General features: G+C 49.4%; 1 protein-coding gene across 1 annotated transcript in view; it reads left to right on the forward strand.

Annotated features, from left to right (window-relative positions):
* MKLN1 (muskelin 1) overlaps positions 1 to 20,053 on the forward strand; it is a 266,746-nt gene that overhangs the window by 102,025 nt on the left and 144,668 nt on the right. Inside the window, exons 6-7 of the mRNA XM_060244456.1 lie at positions 6,326 to 6,435; positions 8,818 to 9,010. Of these exons, the coding sequence (XP_060100439.1) occupies positions 6,326 to 6,435; positions 8,818 to 9,010 (303 nt within the window). The remainder of the gene's footprint in view (positions 1 to 6,325; positions 6,436 to 8,817; positions 9,011 to 20,053) is intronic.

Genomic DNA, 20,053 nt, shown 5'->3' on the forward strand with positions numbered 1-20,053 from the left:
TTATTCTTCCTAACGTCCTGTAGAAGCTCTTTGGGCCTTGGCTCGGATGTCAGGCCGACCAGTTCAGGACGTTGTTACGACCAGGTGTCTCTCCTGGCTGTGGCTCAGGACCAGAGCATCTCCTTGGCCTGCAGAAGGTCCCAGGTTCAAGCCCAGGCATCTCCAGTCCAAAGGTCCAGGCAGTGGGCAATGGGAAAGACCTCTGCCTGAGACCCTGGAGAACTGCTGCTAGTCTGAGTAGACAGTACTGACCTAGACCTACCAAGGATATGAATGAGTAGAGGACAGCGTCCGTGTATGCCATACATCCATGTGATCACGAAGTCTTCCACCCGTGGCAAACCCTTTCCACATTGGTTTGTAGAAAGTCAGTTTGGCGTAGTGGTTAAGTGTGTGGACTCTTATTTGGGAGAACCGGGTTTGATTCCCCCACTCCTCGACTTGCAGTTGTTTGGGTCAGCCATAGCTCTCATAGTGCGGTCCTTGAAAGGGCAGCTTCTGTTCTGGGAGAGCTCTCTCAGCCCCACCCACCTCACAGGGTGTGTTTTGTGGGGGAAGGAGATAAAGGAGATTATAAGCTTCTCTGAGACTCTGATTCAGAGAGAAGGGCAGGGGTATAAATCCTTCTTCTTCCTCTTCCTTCTCTGCTTCTTCCTCTTCCTCCTCCTCCTTTTCCTCTTCTTCCTCCTCTCTGGCTAGCTCCTGCGTCTGCTCACCGCAGAGGAAAATGGACAGCAAAAGGCCGGCTTTCTTCTAAGCGAGGTGTCCCCGCCACGAGGTTCAAAGGATTCTTAGGGTTCTCGGAGGGAATGTAGTTATAGTTACATTAACCGGCTTGCCCCTGCCGGATCGATAGGCAAGTTTTAAAAATAAATAAAGCCCGGCTTCGCTTTTTGGATCTTGGCAGCGCCGACAAGCCAAAACTGGGACCGTGGCCAAGGCAGGCAGAATCAATGATCCCGTCCATCGGCGGAACAGCGGTGTTTTATTCAAAATGATCAAAGGGGGTGATGTCAGGGGTATAATTGCCTCAATAAAAAACAGTGGTCTGGTGCCTCTGAGTCCCTTACATGATGAACTGCGTTGGAACCTTCCATAGGTCATTAGGGCTCCATTATTTCATCAAGCCTCCAGAATAACTCTGTGTCACGGCCAGTGTGTTATTCTAAAAGCCCTCGGCGCTCAGTGGGTTTCCTTTATATCCCGAGTGTACCTGCGATTGCTCCATGATTCGACATTCTTTCTGGCTTAAGAGCGCTTTTGAAATTCGTAATATGTTAACAGAAGAAATCTTAATTTGTCGGCAGGGTCAGCTTTCCAGAGTTGGTTTGCCAAGGGATGGCGTTAGTGTTGTTTCCTGGAGGGGAACTTTATGCTAGCCTCTTAAATTCATAAGAACATTTAGAGTGAAGTTCGTGCAGCGTTATACACGTTGGAACGAAAGAACATAAGGGAAGCCATGTTGGATCAGGCCGGTTGGCTCATCCAGTCCAACCTTCTGTATCACGCAGTGGCCAACACCCTGATGCCAGGAGGAGGTCCACCAGTGGGACCATAATAGAACCCATGTTGGATCAGGCCAGTGGCTCATCCAGTCCCACACACTGTCATACAGTGGCCAAAACCCAGGTGCCATCAGGGGATCCACCAGTAGGGCTGGAACTCTAGAAGTCCTCCCACTGTTGCCTCCCCCATGCACCAAGAATACAGAGCATCACTGCCCCAGACATAAGAACGTAAAAGAAGCCATGTTGGATCAGGTCACTGTTTCCTCCAGTCCAACAGTCCGTGTCATCCAGTGGCCAACACAGTGGCCAACATAGCATCAGGAGGTCCACCAGCAGGGCCATAAGAACATGAGAAGTCGTGTTGGACCAGACCAATGGCCCCTCCAGTCCAGCACTCTGTGTCACACAATGGCCAAAACCGAGGTGCCATCAGGAGATCCACCAGTGGGACCAGAACTCCAGAAGCCCTCCCACTGTTGCCTCCCCCAAGCACCAAGAATACAGAGTATCACTGCCCCAGGCATAGCATTCCATCTATATCTAGGGCAGTTTGGGGTTGCTCTTTGATCTTTCGGAATTCACTGTCACAGGAGGTGGCGGTGGCTGCAAGCATAGACAGCTTCAAGAGGGGATTGGATCAACATCTGGAGCAGAGGTCCCTCAGTGGCTCGTAGCCACAGTGTATTGTTGGAACTCTCTGTCTGGGGCAGTGATGCTCTATATTCTTGGTGTTTGTGGGGCATAGTGGGAGGACTTCTAGTGTCTTGGCCTCACTGATGGATCTCCTGATGGCACCTGGGGGGTTTTGGGTCACTGTGTGACACAGAGTGTTGGACTGGATGGGCCATCAGCCTGATCCAACATGGCTTCTCTTCTGTTCTTATGTGACCCAGAGTGTTGAACTGGAGGGGCCATTGGCCTGATCCAACATGGCTTCTCTTATGTTCTTACATTTGCCAACAAAGTTTGACTTAATGCCCAAGGTTTAGCCCTCAGATACGTGGAGGGAGTGCAGAATGGTTTGAACATGGGCTTTTCTGTTATCACTGAGTAACCCCAGCCGTCCGTTATGTTTCTGGGACTATGCAGCTGTCCTTCCTAGCCAGAAGGTGTAACTTGCTATCAGGTTTGGGGTTTAGTGCCTTTCCTTGGCTGTAGAACCACTTCTGACACCTCTTTTTGTGGTACCACAATGGTATGTAGCATCTTTTTGAGCAAGCAATGGGTAGGGAAAGAATGCGCAAATGCAGATGAACACACGAAGCCACCTTTGGTGTGTGGATTCTTTATCTGGGAGAACCGGGTTTGATTCCCCACTCCTCCACTTGCAGCTGCTGGAATGGCCTTGGATCAGCCATAGCTCTGGCAGAGGTTGTCCTTGAAAGGGCAGCTGCTGTGAGAGCCCTCTCAGCCCCACTCACCTCACAGGGTGTCTGTTGTGGGGGGGAGAAGATACAGGAGATTGTAAGCCGCTCTGAGTCTCTGATTTAGAGAGAAGGGCGGGGTATAAATCTGCAATTCTTCTTCCTCTTTCTCCCTCTTCTTCTTTCCTCCTCCTCCTCCTCCTCTTCTTCTGAATCCAATCCTTGGTCTGTCAAAATCTTGGTCCTCAGACTGGTGGCGGCTCTCCAGGGGCTCAGGCAAGGGTCTTTTGCATCTCCTGCTTGCCAGGTCCTTTAACTGGAGATGCTGGGGATTGAACCTGGGACCTTCTACAAGCCAAGCAGACACTCTGTGACTGAACCAAGGCCCTTCTCCTAAGCAGAAGGGGTGGAGTGCAAGGCCATGACCTGGGAAGCCCAGGCAAGCCCGATTTTGTCAGATCTCGGAAGCTAAGCAGGGCCGATTCTGGCAAGTACTGGGACGGGAGACCTTAGAATACCAGAGCTGGAGGCAGGGGCAGGCTTTATTCAGTCACTTCCCTGAATATCCTCCAGGCCCCCAGTAGGGGTCAGTCACCAGAGGTTGCCATGAGTTCTGTCTGTCTCACTGTCTCTGTCTGTCTGTCTTTCTCTGTCTGTCTCTCTCTCTCTGAGAGCCAGTTTGGTGTAGTGGTTGAGTGTGTGGACTCTTATCTGGGAGAACCGGGTTTGATTCCCACTCCTCCACTTGCACCTGCTGGAATGGCCTTGGGTCAGCCGTAGCTCTGTCAGAGTTTGTCCTTGAAAGGGCAGCTGCTGTGAGAACCCTCTCAGCCCCACCCACCTCACGTGGTGACTTTTTTTGGGGGGGGAGAAGATACAGGAGATTGTAAGTCGCTCTGAGTCTCTGATTCAGAGAGAAGGGCGGGGTAAAAATCTGCAATTCTTCTTCTTGTCTGTCTCTCTCTCCCTGTCTGTCTGTCTGTCTCTGTCTCCCTGTCTGTCTCTGTCTGTCTGTCTTTTTCTGTCTCTGTCTGTCGCTCTCTCTCTCATATACACACATGCACTTAAAAATACCAAGAATGGGGGCAGGGGTTGCAAGGAGAAAATGGCTGTTGGTTAATTATTATGGTAGTGTGAACATGGCTTCAGTCATCCAACTTTGGAAGACGCTTGCAGCAAAGCAATGGAAGTTAGTGGCTCAGGGTGTCTGGTCTTCTGTACGGGACCTTCTGAGCGATGAGAATATTTACAGCGGATATTATCCTCCGAGGGGAAAGGAAGTTATTTAAGCAGGCATTTCTGATGCATTCAGCTTCTGAAATTTGTGCGTAGCTTCCATTAATAAAACCTTGGCATGGAGTCGTCCATGGTGGCGCCTCCTGTTTACCAAAGAAGTCTGTGTGGTGCGTGGCTTTCATTCCTGATGAGTACCAGAGTGTGTGGGGTGGGACCCCAGCATATAAATGCTCAGGATTAGGGCACATCAACAGACACGCCAGCACAAAAGTCTAAATGTATTGCGTTACAGGCATCCACCCCCAGACCACTAGCATGTCTCTTTTCACTTCTCTGTGTTTCTGTCTAAACAGCTTGTTGTGTCTTCCTCTCTTAGAGATGCCAGTTGCAGGTTGGGAAAATCCTGGAGATTTGGGGGGTGGAGTCTGGGGAGGGACTTCAGCCAGGTATAATGCAGGGGCTTGGGAGTCACATGTGGCTCTTTCACACATATTGTGTGGCTCTCAAAGCCTCCACCATCCCAACACTTTAAATCGCTTTACCAAGCCAGCTGGCAGCTTGGAGAAAGCATTTGAAGTTAAAGTTGCTTTCTTTCCACACCTCTCTATCTATTTTCCTTCCTTCCTTCCTTCCTTCCTTCCTTCCTTCCTTCCTTCCTTCCTTCCTTCCTTCCTTCCTTCTTCCTTCCTTCCTTCCTTCCTTCCTTCCTTCCTTCCTTCCTTCCTTCCTTCCTTCCCTCCCTCCTCCCTCCCTCCCGCCGAACACCTTCCTCCCTCCCTCCTGTCGAACACCTTCCTTCCTTCCTTCCTTCCTTCCTTCCTTCCTTCCTTCCTTCCTTCCTTCCTCCCTCCCTCCCTCCCGCCGAACACCTTCCTCCCTTCCTTCCTTCCTTCCTTCCTTCCTTCCTTCCTTCCTCCCTCCCTCCCTCCCTCCCTCCCGCCGAACACCTTCCTTCCTTCCTTCCTTCCTTCCTTCCTTCCTTCCTTCCTTCCTTCCTTCCTTCCTTCCTTCCTTCCTTCCTTCCTTCCTTCCTTCCTTCCTTCCTTCCTTCCTTCCTTCCTTCCTTCCTTCCTTCCTTCCTTCCTTCCTTCCTTCCTTCCTTCCTTCCTTCCTTCCTTCCCTCCCTCCCTCCCTCCCTCCCTCCCTCCCTCCCTCCGACATTCATGTCTTTCGGCTCCCAAATATCTGATGTTTATTCTGTGTGGCTCTGATGTTAAGGAAGTTTGGCCACTCCTGGTATAATGCTATAGAGTCCACCTTCCAAACAGCCATTTTCTCCAGATGATCTCCTTGGTCATCTGGTGATCAATTGTGATGCCAGGAGATCTCCAGCCACCACTTGGAAGATGTACTATAAGAAATTGACCATTGCCTTTTTGCATTTGTACTGCTTAGAGCACTGGTTCCAGGTTGTTATATATTGGTAAGGTGCGGCTTTTGCTGCAGTTAGGAGAAACCACTTGTGCCCGGTGAATGGAATCGACCATGGTGTTTAGTATTGGAGCTCTGGCTCCAGAGAAGTGATTAATTTGTCAGATGAAGGATCAACTGAAACGTGCTCCATTTTTACCTCGGAAGCGTGTCATTTTGATTCTGAAGGATTTGCACCCATCCTGAAGGAAATTGTCTGTGCCTGTTGGGTACATCTGCACTGAAGAAAAAAAGAAATTTTTTATCTATTTTGGACTCTATATCTTTAACAAACAGAGACCGAACTTGCAATTCTATTCAATTTATATTTGATACATTGTCGTGATTGACAGCAATATTATAATTGTTAACTAATTCAGAAGTCGTTTTTCACATGATACATGGAATTATACAACATTAAATTGTTGTATTTAGTATTTTTGATGTGGTTATCTCCAGGCTACCACCTGGACGATGGCAACCCCTATCTTCTCAGCTTGAGCCAAAGTCCTCTCATATCCCCTAACCTGGGCTTTCTGCTTTCTGGCACCTCTTTTTCTAGAGCGATACAAAACGAGGCCTACCGAGGGCAAGTCCGTATTATTCCCCTGCTTGCTTCCACTTTGTCCTGTTTGTGTCCACTTTCCCAGGCCTGCATGTAACTCTGAAGTGAGCAGGGTGGTGTGTGTGTGTGTGTGGGGGGGGGGGAGATAAGCTGAAGTCAGCCCTGCCCCTTCCCTGGTCTATAAGAATCCACATCTTTGTACATGACGCCCCTTTTTTCCCCTTCTCTCTGTTCTTCGCCAGTTCCGCTGCTTTCCTGGGGTCCCAGCTTCAATTTTAGCATCTGGTACGTGGAACTCAACGGCATCGATGATCCGGACGTCGTGCAGCCCTGTCTCAACTGGTATAGCAAGGTAGGCCTGCGTCTGAAAGCGGTCGAGAGCGATCGGGCCCACATGGAAGGGTTTGACCGGCTAAGGAGCATTTTATGAAATACGGATCGAGCTGCCCCAGCTGAATTCCAATGGCCAGTCATTGTCCAGCACCCAGCGTTAAAAATGTAATTATTTTTACATAGCGTTTTATTAAATATATTTTACATCACATAGGCACCACTGGGTAGCAAGTTAAACTAGTTTCTGAGGCAAGGGACATTCCGGCGGTGGTTTGTTTGTTTGTTTATTTCTGTAAATTTATATTTATATGGGGAGGGATGGCGGCTCAGTGGTAGAGCATCCGCTTGGTAAGCAGAAGGTCCCAGGTTTAGTCCCCGGCATCTCCAACTAAAAAGGGTCCAGGCAAGTAGGCGTGAAAAACCTCCGCTTGAGACCCTGGAGAGCCGCTGCCAGTCAGGGGAGGGATAGTGGCTCAGTGGTAGAGCATCTGCTTGGTAAGCAGAAGGCCCCAGGTTCAATACCTGGCATCTCCAACTAAAAATGGTCCAGGCAAGTAGGCGTGAAAAACCTCCGCTTGAGACCCTGGAGAGCCGCTGCCAGTCTGAGTAGACAACGCTGACTTTGACTTTGATGGACCGAGGGTTTGGTTCAGTATAGGGCAGCTTCATATGTCCATATTCTGCCCTTCCCATGATGGGCTCAGGGCAGTTTCCAACACTATAAAACCTTTAAAACCAACAATAAAAGATCAGTACAATTAAATAATTAAAAACAACAATTAAAACAATTAGAATTAATTTAGGACGGCCTGGATGGTGGAAGCACATAAGGCATAATCATCGTAAGCAACTTAGATTGGCCAAAGATGTCAGCAGCATTGGCCCCTGTCACGGTGGCAATCATTGCTGGGAGGCCAGTTAGATGGTGTAATACGATGAGGACGCCCGCTTGCCTCAACCGTAGGCCTGGCGGAACAGCTCTGTTTTGCAGGCCCTTCTGAATGGTTACAAATGTGGAAAGGCCCGAATCTCTGTAGGGAGTTGATTCCACCAGGTCGGGGCCGTGGCCAAGAAAGCCCTGGCCCTGGTCGAGGCAAGCCTGATGTTGAGGCAAGCCGGAGAGGTGATAGGATCAACATCAAGTCCTTGAAGGGCTGTCATATAGAGGTGTGGAATTGTTTTCTGTGGCCCCAGAAGGCAGGACCAGAACCAAGGGGTTGAAATTAAATCAGAAGAGTTTCCGGCTCAACATTAGGAAGAATTGTCCTGATCGTTAGAACCGTTCCTCAGTGGAACAGGCTTCCTCGGGAGGGATGGTGGCTCAGTGGTAGAGCATCTGCTTGGGAAGCAGAAGGTCCCACGTTCAATCCCCGGCATCTCCAAAAAAGGGTCCAGGCAAATAGGTGTGAAAAACCTTAGCTTGAGACCCTGGAGAGCTGCTGCCAGTCTGAGAAGACGATACTGACTTTGATGGACCAAAGGTCTGATTCAGTATAAGGCAGCTTCATATGTTCATATGTTCAGGTGGCGGGCTCTCCTTCCTTGGAGGTTTTTCAACAGAGGCTAGATGGCCATCTGACAGCGATGAAGATCCTGTGAATTTAGGGGGAGGTGTTTGTGAGCTTCCTGCATTGTGCAGGGGGTTCCTTGGGAGGTGGTGGGCTCTCCTTCCTTGGAGGTTTTCCAACAGAGGCTAGATGGCCCTCTGACAGCAATGCAGATCCTGTGAATTTAGGGGGAGGTGTTTGTGAGCTTCCTGCATTGTGCAGGGGGTTCCTCGGGAGGTGGTGGGCTCTCCTTCCTTGGAGGTTTTCCAACAGAGGCTAGATGGCCCTCTGACAGCAATGCAGATCCTGTGAATTTAGGGGGAGGTGTTTGTGAGCTTCCTGCATTGTGCAGGGGGTTCCTCGGGAGGTGGTGGGATCTCCTTCCTTGGAGGTTTTTCAACAGAGGCTAGAGGGCCATGTGACAGCAATGCAGATCCTGTGAATTTAGGGGGGGAGGTGTTTGTGAGTTTCCTGCATTGTGCAGGGGGTTGGACTACATGACCCTGGAGGTCCCTTCCATGATTCTATGATTCTTTTGGGCCAGGGATGGTCAGAAGATGGTGCCTGGCCGATCGTAATGGCCTTCTGGGCTCATACCGGGAGAGACGGTCCCACAGGCAGTTTGCCATTGCCTGCCTCGGCGTCCCGCCCCTGGTATTCTGCCCTTCCGGATACTAATCAGGGCTGACCCTGCTCAGCTTCCTGGTTTTGACAAGATCGGGCTAGCCTGGGCTATCGGGGCTGAAGCGCTTTGTCCCTGTTCTCCAGACGTTGTTACAGGCATGCTGACGTGTTTAGACGTTGGCGGGGAGACTTACAGTGCTGTTCTCATGGGTTCTCATGTGTTCCAGTAGTACCGTGAACAGGAAGCAATTCGCCTCTGTCTGAAGCACTTCCGCCAGCACAACTACACGGAAGCCTTCGAGTCCCTGCAGAAGAAAACCAAGATCGCCCTGGAGCACCCCATGCTGACGGACCTTCACGACAAGCTTGTCCTGAAGGGAGATTTCAACGCTTGCGAAGAACTGATCGAAAAAGCTGTGAACGGTAAGGGCGGATGGGAAACTACCTGACAATGTGGTGATGATGATATCGGAATTATATCCCGCCCTCCACTCCGAATCTCAGAGTCTCAAAGCAGCTCACAATCTCCTTCCCCCCCTCCACAGCAGACACTCTGTGAGGTAGATGAAGCTATTGGATTTATATCCCGCCCTCCACTCTGAAGAGTCTCAGAGCGGCTCACGATCTCCTTTACCTTCCCCCCCCCCACAAACGACACCCTATGAGGTAGATGAAGATATTGGATTTATATCCCACCCTCCACTCCGAAGAGTCTCAGAGCAGCTAACAATCTCCTTTACCTTCCTCCCCCCACAACAGACACCCTGTGAGGTAGATGAAGATATTGGATTTATATCCCGCCCTCCACTCCGAAGAGTCTCAGAGCGGCTCACAATCTCCTTTACCTTCCATCCCCCACCCCACAACAGACACCCTGTGAGGTAGATGAAGATATTGGATTTATATCCCGTCCTCCACTCCGAAGAGTCTCAGAGCGGCTCACAATCTCCTTTACCTTCCTCCCCTACAACAGACACCCTGTGAGGTAGATGAAGATATTGGATTTATATCCCGTCCTCCACTCCGAAGAGTCTCAGAGCGGCTCACAATCTCCTTTACCTTCCATCCCCCACCCCACAACAGACACCCTGTGAGGTAGATGAAGATATTGGATTTCTATCCCACCCTCCACTCCGAAGTGTCTCAGAGCGGCTCACAATCTCCTTTACCTTCCTCCCCCTCAACAGACACCCTGTGAGGTAGATGAAGATATTGGATTTATATCCCGCCCTCCACTCCGAAGAGTCTCAGAGCGGCTCACAATCTCCTTTACCTTCCCGCCCCCCCACAACAGACACCCTGTGAGGTAGAGGAAGATATTGGATTTCTATCCCACCCTCCACTCCGAAGTGTCTCAGAGCGGCTCACAATCTCCTTTACCTTCCTCCCCCACAGCAGACACTCTGTGAGGTAGATGAATATATTGGATTTATATCCCGCCCTCCACTCCAAAGAGTCTCAGAGCGGCTCACAATCTCCTTTACCTTCCTCCCCCACAACAGACACCCTGTGAGGTAGATGAAGATATTGGATTTATATCCCATCTTCCAGTCCGAAGAGTCTCAGAGCGGTTCACAATCTCTTTTACCTCCCCCCCCACAACAGACACTCTGTGAGGTAGATGAAGATATTGGATTTATATCCCGCCCTCCACTCCAAAGAGTCTCAGATCGGCTCACAATCTCCTTTACCTTCCTCCCCCCACAACAGACACCCTGTGAGGTGGGTGGGGCTCTCACAGCAGCTGCCCTTTCAAGGACAAATTCTGAGAGAGCTGTGGCTGACCCAAGGCCATTCCAGCTGCTACAAGTGGAGGAGTGGGGAATCCAATCTGGTTCCCCCGGATTAGAGTCCACACACTTAACCACTACACGAAATTGGCTCTCTGTTTCATGTGAGCCTTTGGTGAATGGTTGTCAGTTTGCTGTGGTGGCGAAGTGCATGGACTCTTATCTGAGAGAACCCGGTTTGATTTCCCACTCCTCCACTTGCACCTGCTGGAATGGCCTTGGGTCAGCCATAGTTCCCGCAGAGCTGTCCTTGAAAGGGCAGCTTCTGGGAGAGTTCTCTCAGCCCCACCCACCTCACAGGGTGTCTGTTGAGTGGGAGGGAAGATAAAGGAGATTGTGAGCCCCTCTGAGATTTGGAGTGGAGGGTGGGATATAGATCCAGTATCTCCAATATCTTCTTCTTGTCCCTCCTTATTTAGCAGAGTTTTGGTTAAAGGATGGCGTTTTGGGTGCAGCTGGAGAGCTTTGATTTTGATCACTCACCATCTCGTTGATAATTGACCGCATTCAGACTGGGGCCGCCGTGCATATGGCAGCATGAAATTTTATTCATTCATTTTTGAATTAAAATATGGCAACAGTTTTTTTGTTATTTGCATCAAGTTAACCCAACTGCCTGGTTCATCAGCTGCGTGAATGCCTGCCGGATGGAAGCCCTGTTAGTCATATTTGGTTAAACAGCAGCCTCAATTCCGTGTGGGTTCTGATTCACTGAGCTTTTTGTGGTATTCATTTCCTGCTGCCCACGCAAAGGCTCAAGGCAGCTGGGTGAAACGAAAAACTTAGAACGAAAGCCTAGAGCCGGGGGTCCCCAGGGTAGCACCCATGGGTGCCGGATGCCCACCATCTTTTTTGGCATCTGCCAGGTGTTTTTGAAAAGCTACCTGAAATCTTGATGGATTGCTGTTCGTTCATTCATTCATTCATTCATTCATTCATTCATTCATTCATTCATTCATTCATTCATTCTATGATTTGTATCCCGCCCTTCCCACAAAGTGGCTCAGGGCGGCTCACAACAGATGATAAAACAGAATTTAAATTAACATTTGCACATATAAACAATTAAAAAGTCAGAACATTTAAAACCTAGAAACCTTAAAACCTTAACATCAAATCTTATACAGTATAATTCACAGGAGTCAAATAAGCTACATTTATTTCCCAGTCAGGTGTAGGCTAGCCGGAAGAGGGTTGTCTTACAGGCCCTGCGGAACTGAATAAGGTCCCGCAGGGCCCTCACCTCCTCCGGCAGCTGGTTCCACCACGTAGGGGCCATTATGGAAAAGGCCCTGTCTCTAGTTGACTTAAGACGGACTTCTTTAGGCCCGGGGATAGTGAGAAGGTTTTGAGTTCCCGACCTCAGTACTCTCTGGGGAACGTGTGGAGAGAGCCATTCTTTGTGGATGGCAGCCATTTTGTGATTGGTTCTATCTCCTTCGGAAGCCATTTTGTTGTTGCACTCACTGCCCTGAGTCAGAATGCCAAAGAGGCACTCAGGCTCAAAACGGTTGGGGTCCTTGTCAGTATATTCCTTATAACTGCTCTATAATCCTTGATAACCAGGGGTGGAATTCTAGCAGGAGCTCCTTTGCATATTAGGCCACACCTCCCCGATGTAGCCAAGCCTCCAAGAGCTTACAAGGCTCTTTTTTTGTAAGCCCTTGGAGGATTGGCTACATCGGGGAGGTGTGGCCTAATATGCAAAGGAGCTCCTGCTAGAATTCCACCCCTGCCGATAACAACCAGATCCGCAGGGAACGTCTTTCGGCTTCCCTTGAAGAAGGCTGGAGGGAGGAAGGGAGCCAGCTTTTCCCATCTGCATCTTTCCTTTTATTAGCTAAATGTTCCTAGCAGTTTTGGAGTCTGGAGGAACAGGGATAATGCTATAATAACATCCTGCTAAAGGGGCACTAAGAGAAGCAGAGAAACAGTGGAGGAAAGTAGTGGGCAGCTCCTGGTCCTTCATGTTTGGTTGTGATCCCTTCTAGCGGAGAAAAGGGATACAGTCGGGTTTATAATGTAGCTGCCTCTGACCTAGCAAACTACTCGAAAGTAGCACTAGATAAAATTACTGAGCCGGTGAATCCCCTTGCCACAGTGCTAGTTTTATTGCCGCAGAGGTCAGAGCCTCTAATATCTTTGAAGGAACACGCTGTTTCTGAATGCAACTCCTCTGAGGACTGGGAACCTCGGATTCTTATCTCACTGCAGATGCTAATTTCCTGCCGCTATGCGTTTCTCCTCTGCTCTGATCGAGCTGATTGCAATGTGCATTGTACTTTTGCATCCAGAGTCTCTTAGAATCATAGAGTCGGAAGGGACCTCCAGGGCTATCTAGTCCAACCCCCCCTGCACAATGCAGGAAACTCACAAATATCTCCCCCTAAGTTCACAGGATCTGCATTGCTGTCAGATGGCCATTTAGCCTCTGTTTCAAAACCTCCAAGGAAGGAGAGCCCACCGCCTCCCGAGGAAGCCTGTTCCACTGAGGAACTGCTCTAATGGTCAGGAAGCTCTTGCTGATGTTGAGCCAGAAACACTTTTGATTTAATTTCAACTCATTGGTTTTGATTTAATTTCAACTCATTTCCTGGGGCCTCAGAAAACAATTCCACACCATCCTCTGTATGACAGCCCTTCAAGTACTTGAAGGTGGTGATCATATCACCTCTCAGCCACCTCCTCTCCAGGCTAAACATCCCCAGCTCCTTCAGCCTTTCCTCATAGGATTTAGTTTCCAGACCCTTCACCACCTTCGTTGCCCTCCTCTGGACCCGTTCCAGCTTGTCTGTATCTGTCTTAAAATGTCGTGCCCAAAACTGAACATAATACTCCAGGTGAGGTTTTACAGAGCTGAGTAAAGCGACACCGTCACTTCACGTGATCTGGACACTATACTTCTGTTGATACAGCCCAAAATTGCATTTGCCTTTTTAGCCACCGCATCACGCTGTTGACTCATGTTCAGCATGTGGTTCACTAAGACCCTTAGATCCTTTTCGCACATACTACTGCTAAGACAAGAAATGCTTCTCCCGCTTCTGACTGGGATAGAAGGACTCTGGATCTCCAGGTGGGCTGCCATGTTGGTCTGAAGTAGCAGAACAAAGTTAGAGTCCAATGGCACGTGAAGACCAACAGAGTTTTATCCGAGGTATGAGCTTTCATGTACTTCCTCAGATACACACTTCCTCAGATACACTGAGATGGAAATTAACAGTCCGTTTATACATAGACCGAGGCCTCTACATAGGAGAACATGCTTGCTGCCCTGTCAACGTGTGCAGAGGGCCTCTTGTGGAAAGCATGCAAACTGGTTTCATAAATTCAGGGGGGCATCTGTGTTGATGTGCTGTAGAACTGCATCTGATGATTGTTGCTTTGACTGTCAAAAGTTCCTACCCTGAAACTCTTGTTAAGAACATAAGAGAAGCCATGTTGGATCAGGCCAATGGCCCTCCACTCCAACACTCTGTGTCACACAGTGGCAAAAATTTTTATATATACACACACACTGTGGCTAATAGCCACTGATGGACCTCTGCTCCACTGATGGACCCCTCTTGAAGGTGGCTTTGCTTGTGGCCGCCACCACCTCCTTGTTTGCTAAGGTGCTATTAAATCTAACTGGTCTCATAATTTTTCCCTCTCCCTCTGAGGCAGAGGACATCTTGGACAGTGCTAATCACCCACTGAAATGTCCTCCTTACCTCAGAGGAGAAGGGTCCTTCACAGTGAGTATCCAATGGTCCGTTCTCCCTCTGAGATGGAGGACATCTTGATGGAGGATTCACACTGTCCAAAATGTCCTCCTTACCTCAGAGGAGAAGGGCCCTTCACAGTGAGTATCCAATGGTCTGTTCTCCCTCTGAGGTCGAGGACATCTTGGTGGAGGATTCACACTGCCCAAAATGTCCTCCTTACCTCAGAGGAGAAGGGTCCTTCACAGTGAGTATCCAATGGTCTGTTCTCCCTCTGAGGTGGGGGACATCTTGGTGGGTGATTTGCACTATCCGAGATGTCCTCTTTACCTCAGAGGAGAAGGACCCTTCAAGGTAACTATCCAATGGTCAATTCTCCCTCTGAGATGGAGGACATCTTGGGTGATTCTCACCATCCAAAGATGTCCTCCTTACCTCAGCGGAGAAGGGCTTTTCACATTACATATCCAGTGGTCCATTTTGGTCTTTGGCAATTACTCGGCCTAGTGTGTGTATTCCGCATCTTTGCTATACTGACATGCTCTCTCAGCCAGTGAATAAAAGTGTAGTGTTCCGTTTTGTCTGTTTCTGCGTTTGTGGAAGTACCAGTGGTACCGACGGATAACTCTCGTCTCTGGCCGTGCTTCAGACAGAGTTCAGCGTGCCTAAACTCATTTAAACCAGGGGCTTTGTGTGTTTGTACTTCAGCGCTGTGGCGTAGTGCCGGCACAGTGTCCAATCATGAAGCGTTTTTCATCACCCGTGATAAACGGCAGGTGTAGAGAAGAGCGTGGGGTTAGCGACCCAGAGTGAGCTATCTGGCGGGGACGCTCTGCTTTTGCCGCGGAGTGAGCGTTTATAACCAAGGGAGTGTTTGTCAGTTGCTGGGAGGCAGCCCAGAAATCCTGTTTTCCGAAGGTGTGGCCCTCAGCTGCCTAAGCTCAAATACTGAGGTAGTTGTTTACCAGCTGGCCGACTTGGGCAGCTCGGACGTCGGTGTTCTTCTAGCAGCTTGTTTCCTTGAGGACTGTTGCGAGGCGTCCAAGTACCAATTTTCACATTAGCTCGGCCCCCGTACAGCTTCACAAGTGGTTTGGATTTCCCTTTTCTCTCCCCCCTCCCAAACCTCCTGCTTAAACGCAGCCTAGAAATGAAGCCGCCAGGAATAAAAAAACACACACCAAATACTGGGTTTGCACAGATGTCTTGGAAGCAGGCTTGGTTTTGGAAGAGAAGCCCTACGTTGCTCAGCTTGCCTTAGAGCAAAGTTTCAGTGGCACTTTTAAAATCGAGGATATGTTATTCCAGGTTATTCTTTTTTGAACCCCAGCCGATAATTTGAGGATATTACAATTTAAGTTATGGGCTAGATGGTACGCCTCTTAGACTATTCCATTCTCAACACAAATCAGATCATCTTTGTAGGAAGGAATGTAAGCAAATGGCTTCTTTTTACCATTGCTGGTGGAGTTGCCTGGTAATCTGACAGTTTTGGGACGATGTGCTATCTGTTTTTGATGATATACTTAAAGTTACTATTCCCAAAAAACCAGAGTTTGTTCCACTAAATGACTGTTCTAATTTGAAGTTTGCTCAGGAAAAAAGGGATCTGGCCTGTTTACTCATAATGGCCGCCAAATTAGCGATAGCTTCAAAATGGAAAAGCCCTTCTAAACCTACTCGGTCACAATGGCTCCTGAAAATTTGGAATGTACTAGTGATTGATAAATTAGCTTCTCAGATCATCCAACAAGAAGTTCCACTGTGCAAAAACACTTTTATAGAGCGTTGGTTTTCTTTTTTCGAATATATTGAAAACTCTAATAAAGAATATTGTAAAGTGCCTGAAAAATACAAAATTTTTATGTTTTATTGATTAGAAAGGAGAGATTTAATACTTACATTAATCACTATCTATATGTATTTATAAATAGGTATATGACTCCTAGTCAGCACAGTTGTTAATTATGCCTTGCTTAATAGTTGTAATTCTTTTACTTTGTGTTGATTGGTTATAGTAATGTTATGCTTATTGTATGATTTAAATAAAGAAAAGAAAATGTTATTTAAAGTATAAGCCAGGGGTGGCCAAACTGTGGCTCGGGAGCCACATGTGGCTCTTTCATACATATTGTGTGGCTCCCCTCTGACCTGTTGGCCAGCTTGGAGAATGCATTTAAAGTTGCTTTCTTTCCATCTCTCCTCCCTTCCTCCATCCTTCCTTCCTTTCTTTCTTTCTTTTCTTTCTTTCTTTCTTTCTTTCTTTCTTTCTTTCTTTCTTTCTTTCTTTCTTTCTTCTTTCTTTCTTTCCTTTCTTTCTTTCTATCTCTCTTTCTCTCTTTCTCTCTCCCCCCTCCCTCCTTCCTTCCTTCCTTCCTTCCTTCCTTCCTTCCTTCCTTCCTTCCTTCCTTCCTTCCTTCCTTCCTTCCTTCCTTCCTTCCTTCCTTCCTTCCTTCCTTCCTTCCTTCCTTCCTTCCTTCCTTCCTTCCTCCTCCCTCCCTCCCTCCCTTCCTTCCCCCCTCCCTCCCTCCCTCCCTCCCTCCCTTCCTTCCTTCCTTCCTTCCTTCCTTCCTTCCTTCCTTCCTTCCTTCCTTCCTTCCTTCCTTCCTTGTGGCTCTTATGTTAAACAAGTTTGCCACCCCTGGTATAAGCTTTCACGTACACAAACACTTCTTTGATACACATGAAGGCTTATACCCAGAATGAAATGTTTTTGGTCTTAGAGTTTCCACTGGACTCGAACTTTGTTCTGCTACTTAAGACAAATACGGCGACCCACCAAAATCTATCAGTTTGTCTTAGTCTGGGGTGCCCAAACTTGCTTAACGTAATAGCCGCACAGAGTGTTAAGAGCACAAGACATGAACATCAGACGTTTGAGAGCCGCATGACAAGGAAAGAAGGAAGGAAAATAGATGGGGGAGGGAAGGAGAAGAAGACGGCAGTTTTATACCCCGCCCTTCTCTCTGAATCAGAGCCTCAGAGCGGCTTACAATCTCCTATATCTTCGCCCCCCACAACAGACACCCTGAGAGGGCTCTCACAGCAGCTGCCCTTTCAAGACAACTCCTGCGAAAGCTGTGGCTAACCCAAGGCCATTCCAGCAGGTGCAAGTGGAGGTAGTGGGGAATCAAACCCGGTTCTCCCAGATAAGAGTCCGCGCAGTTCACCACTACACCAAACTGGAGGAGAGAGGGAGAGGTGGAAAGAAAGCAACTTGGTAACTAAATGCATTCTCTAAGCCAGCTGACGGGGCGGCGGGGGCTTGAGAGCCGCACGATACGCATGAAAGAGCCACATGTGTCTCCTGAGCCGCATTTTGACCACCCCCGTCTTAGTTTTAGATAGCGGTGGGGCGATGGAGAAAGGATGTAGAACGAAGGCTGATGCTTATCGTAGCCCGTAGCTGTTCTGTCTCAGTCCCTCGCATGGGAGGTTGACGTCCCTTCCTCCCGCGTCGCCAGATAAATGCCTTTGAGCGTCTCTTGGCCGCGTTCCTCCCCCTCCGCCCCCACGGCTTCTCCTGAAATTCTCAGAAAATGTGCAAATGGAAACTCGGGCAGCTGCCGGACTTCCTCTCCTCTGGAAATAAAAGGAGGCTTCCTGAATCTCAGCTGTTTTTGCAGCCATAGCTTAAATACCTCACATTTGGATCGGTTCCTAGAACTTCCAGGCAGCCCTGTACTCCGGCTCGGCGGGCCGGGCTCACAGCCGTATAATAGAAACACCCGACTGGCGGAGTTACTTAATGGCGTCACTTGAAAGGCCTCCAAAACGCAGGCGTCTGCTTGAGAGCTCAAAATGAATCCTCGTGCTCAATCTCGCGAAGGAATCTGTATTTGTCAAGCAGATGAATCCCCCACCCCCGCCGCTCTCCACAACTCTTTCCCAATGCCTCCGCATCTGTTGAAAATGATCAGCCCATGGCTGATCCTGATGTAATGTTTTTCTTCTTTCCAGGAGATCATGTGGAACGCTAGAAACCGAATGAACCGATCCCCCCCCCCCCCCGCCCTGGCAGGGATTGTGTAGCATGACTGGGCAGGAAGAGAGCCAGTTTGCTGTAGCGGTTAAGTATGCGGACTCTTATCTGGAGAACCAGGTTTGATTCCCCACTCCTCCACTTGCACCTGCTGGAATGGCCTTGGGTCAGCCAGAGCTCTGGCAGAGGTTGTCCTTGAAAGGGCAGCTGCTGTGAGAGCCTCTTCAGGCCCCACCCACCTCACAGGGTGTCTGTTGTAGGGGGAGAAGATACAGGAGATTGTAAAACCGCTCTGAGTCTCTGATTCAGAGAGAAGGGCGGGGTATAAATCTGTAGTCTTCTTGGGAGCCAGTTTGGTGCAGGGGTTAAGTGTGCGGACTCTTATCTGGGAGAAACCGGGTTTGATTCCCCACTCCTCCACTTGTACCTGCTAGCATGGTCTTGGGATCAGCCAGAGCTCTCGCAGGAGTTGTCCTTGAAAGGGCAGCTGCTGTAAGAGCCCTCTCAGCCCCACCCACCTCACAGGGTGCCTGTTGGGGAAAAGATGTAGGAGATTGTGAGCCTCTGTGAGGCTCTGATTCAGAGAGAAGGGCGGGGGATAAATCTGTGGTCTTCTTGTTCTTTCTCTTGTTGTTCTCCTTCTTGTTGTTGTTCTTCTTCTCCAGCTCCTTCTCCTCCCTCCCTCCCTCCCTCCCTTCCTTCCTTCCTTCCTCCTTCCTTCCTTCCTTCCTTCCTTCTTCCTTCCTTCCTTCCTTCCTTCCTTCCTTCCTTCCTTCCTTCCTCCCTCCCTCCCTCCCTCCCTCCCTCCTCCCTCCCTCCCTCCCGTCCCATGTGGACTTCGGCTGTGACGTCATAGAGCCTCTACACTTGGGAATAGGGGTCTTCTGGGCCATTGGCTCCCAACGTTTTTGGTACGGTGACCCACAAGTCCAAATGTCCCTGGTGTCGGGGCGCTTAGAAGAGCAAAGGATGCAGGAGTCAGTAAAATGTAAAAGCCCGAGACCCATTTCCACAAGCCCTGTGACTCCTTTGTGGGTTGGGGAGCCCACAGGTTGGGAAACCCTGTTCTAAGACACCTGGCCTTCCCTCTGCGAGTTGCAGGAAACCCAAAGCTTAGAGCAGAGTGGCCAAACTACAGCTCTAGGGAGCCACACGTGGCTCTTTCATGCATATTGTGTGACTCTCGAAGCCCCCAGTGCCTCAGTGGCTGGCTGGGAGAAGGCATATCTCTAAGTCAGCTGGTGGCTTAAAGAATTCATGTAAAGTTAAAGTTACTTTCTTTCCACCTCTCCCTCCTCTACCCTCATGTGTTTCCTTCCTCCCCTCCCTCCCTCCTGTCCAAACACCTTCCTTCCTCCCTTCCTCCTGTTGAACACCTTCCTTCCTCCCTCCTGTCGAACACCTTCCTTCTTCTTCCCTCCTGTCGAACACCTTCCTTCCTTCCTTCCTTCCTTCCTTCCTTCCTTCCTTCCTTCTTCCTTCCTTCCTTCCTTCCTTCCTTCCTTCCTCCCTCCCTCCCTCCCTCCCTCCCTCTTGCTGAACACCTTCCTTCCTCCTCCCTCCCTTCTGTTGAACACCTTCCTTCCTTCCTCCCTCCTGTTGAACACCTTCCTCCCTCCCTCCCTCCTGCTGAACACCTTCCTCCCTCCCTCCTGTCGAACACCTTCCTTCCTTCCTCCCTCCCTCCTGTCGAACACCTTCCTTCCTTCCTCCCTCCCATCCTGTTGAACACCTTCCTCCCTCCCTCCCTCCTGCTGAACACCTTCCTCCCTCCCTCCTGTCGAACACCTTCCTTCCTTCCTCCCTCCCTCCTGTCGAACACCTTCCTTCCTTCCTCCCTCCCTCCTGTTGAACACCTTCCTTCCTTCCTCCCTCCCTCCTGTTGAACACCTTCCTCCCTCCCTCCTGCTGAAACACCTTCCTCCCTCCCTCCTGTCGAACACCTTCCTTCCTTCCTCCCTCCCTCCTGTTGAATCACCTTCCTTCCTTC

Source organism: Heteronotia binoei, chromosome 8 (genome assembly GCF_032191835.1).
Source record: "Heteronotia binoei isolate CCM8104 ecotype False Entrance Well chromosome 8, APGP_CSIRO_Hbin_v1, whole genome shotgun sequence".
NCBI lineage: Eukaryota > Metazoa > Chordata > Lepidosauria > Squamata > Gekkonidae > Heteronotia > Heteronotia binoei.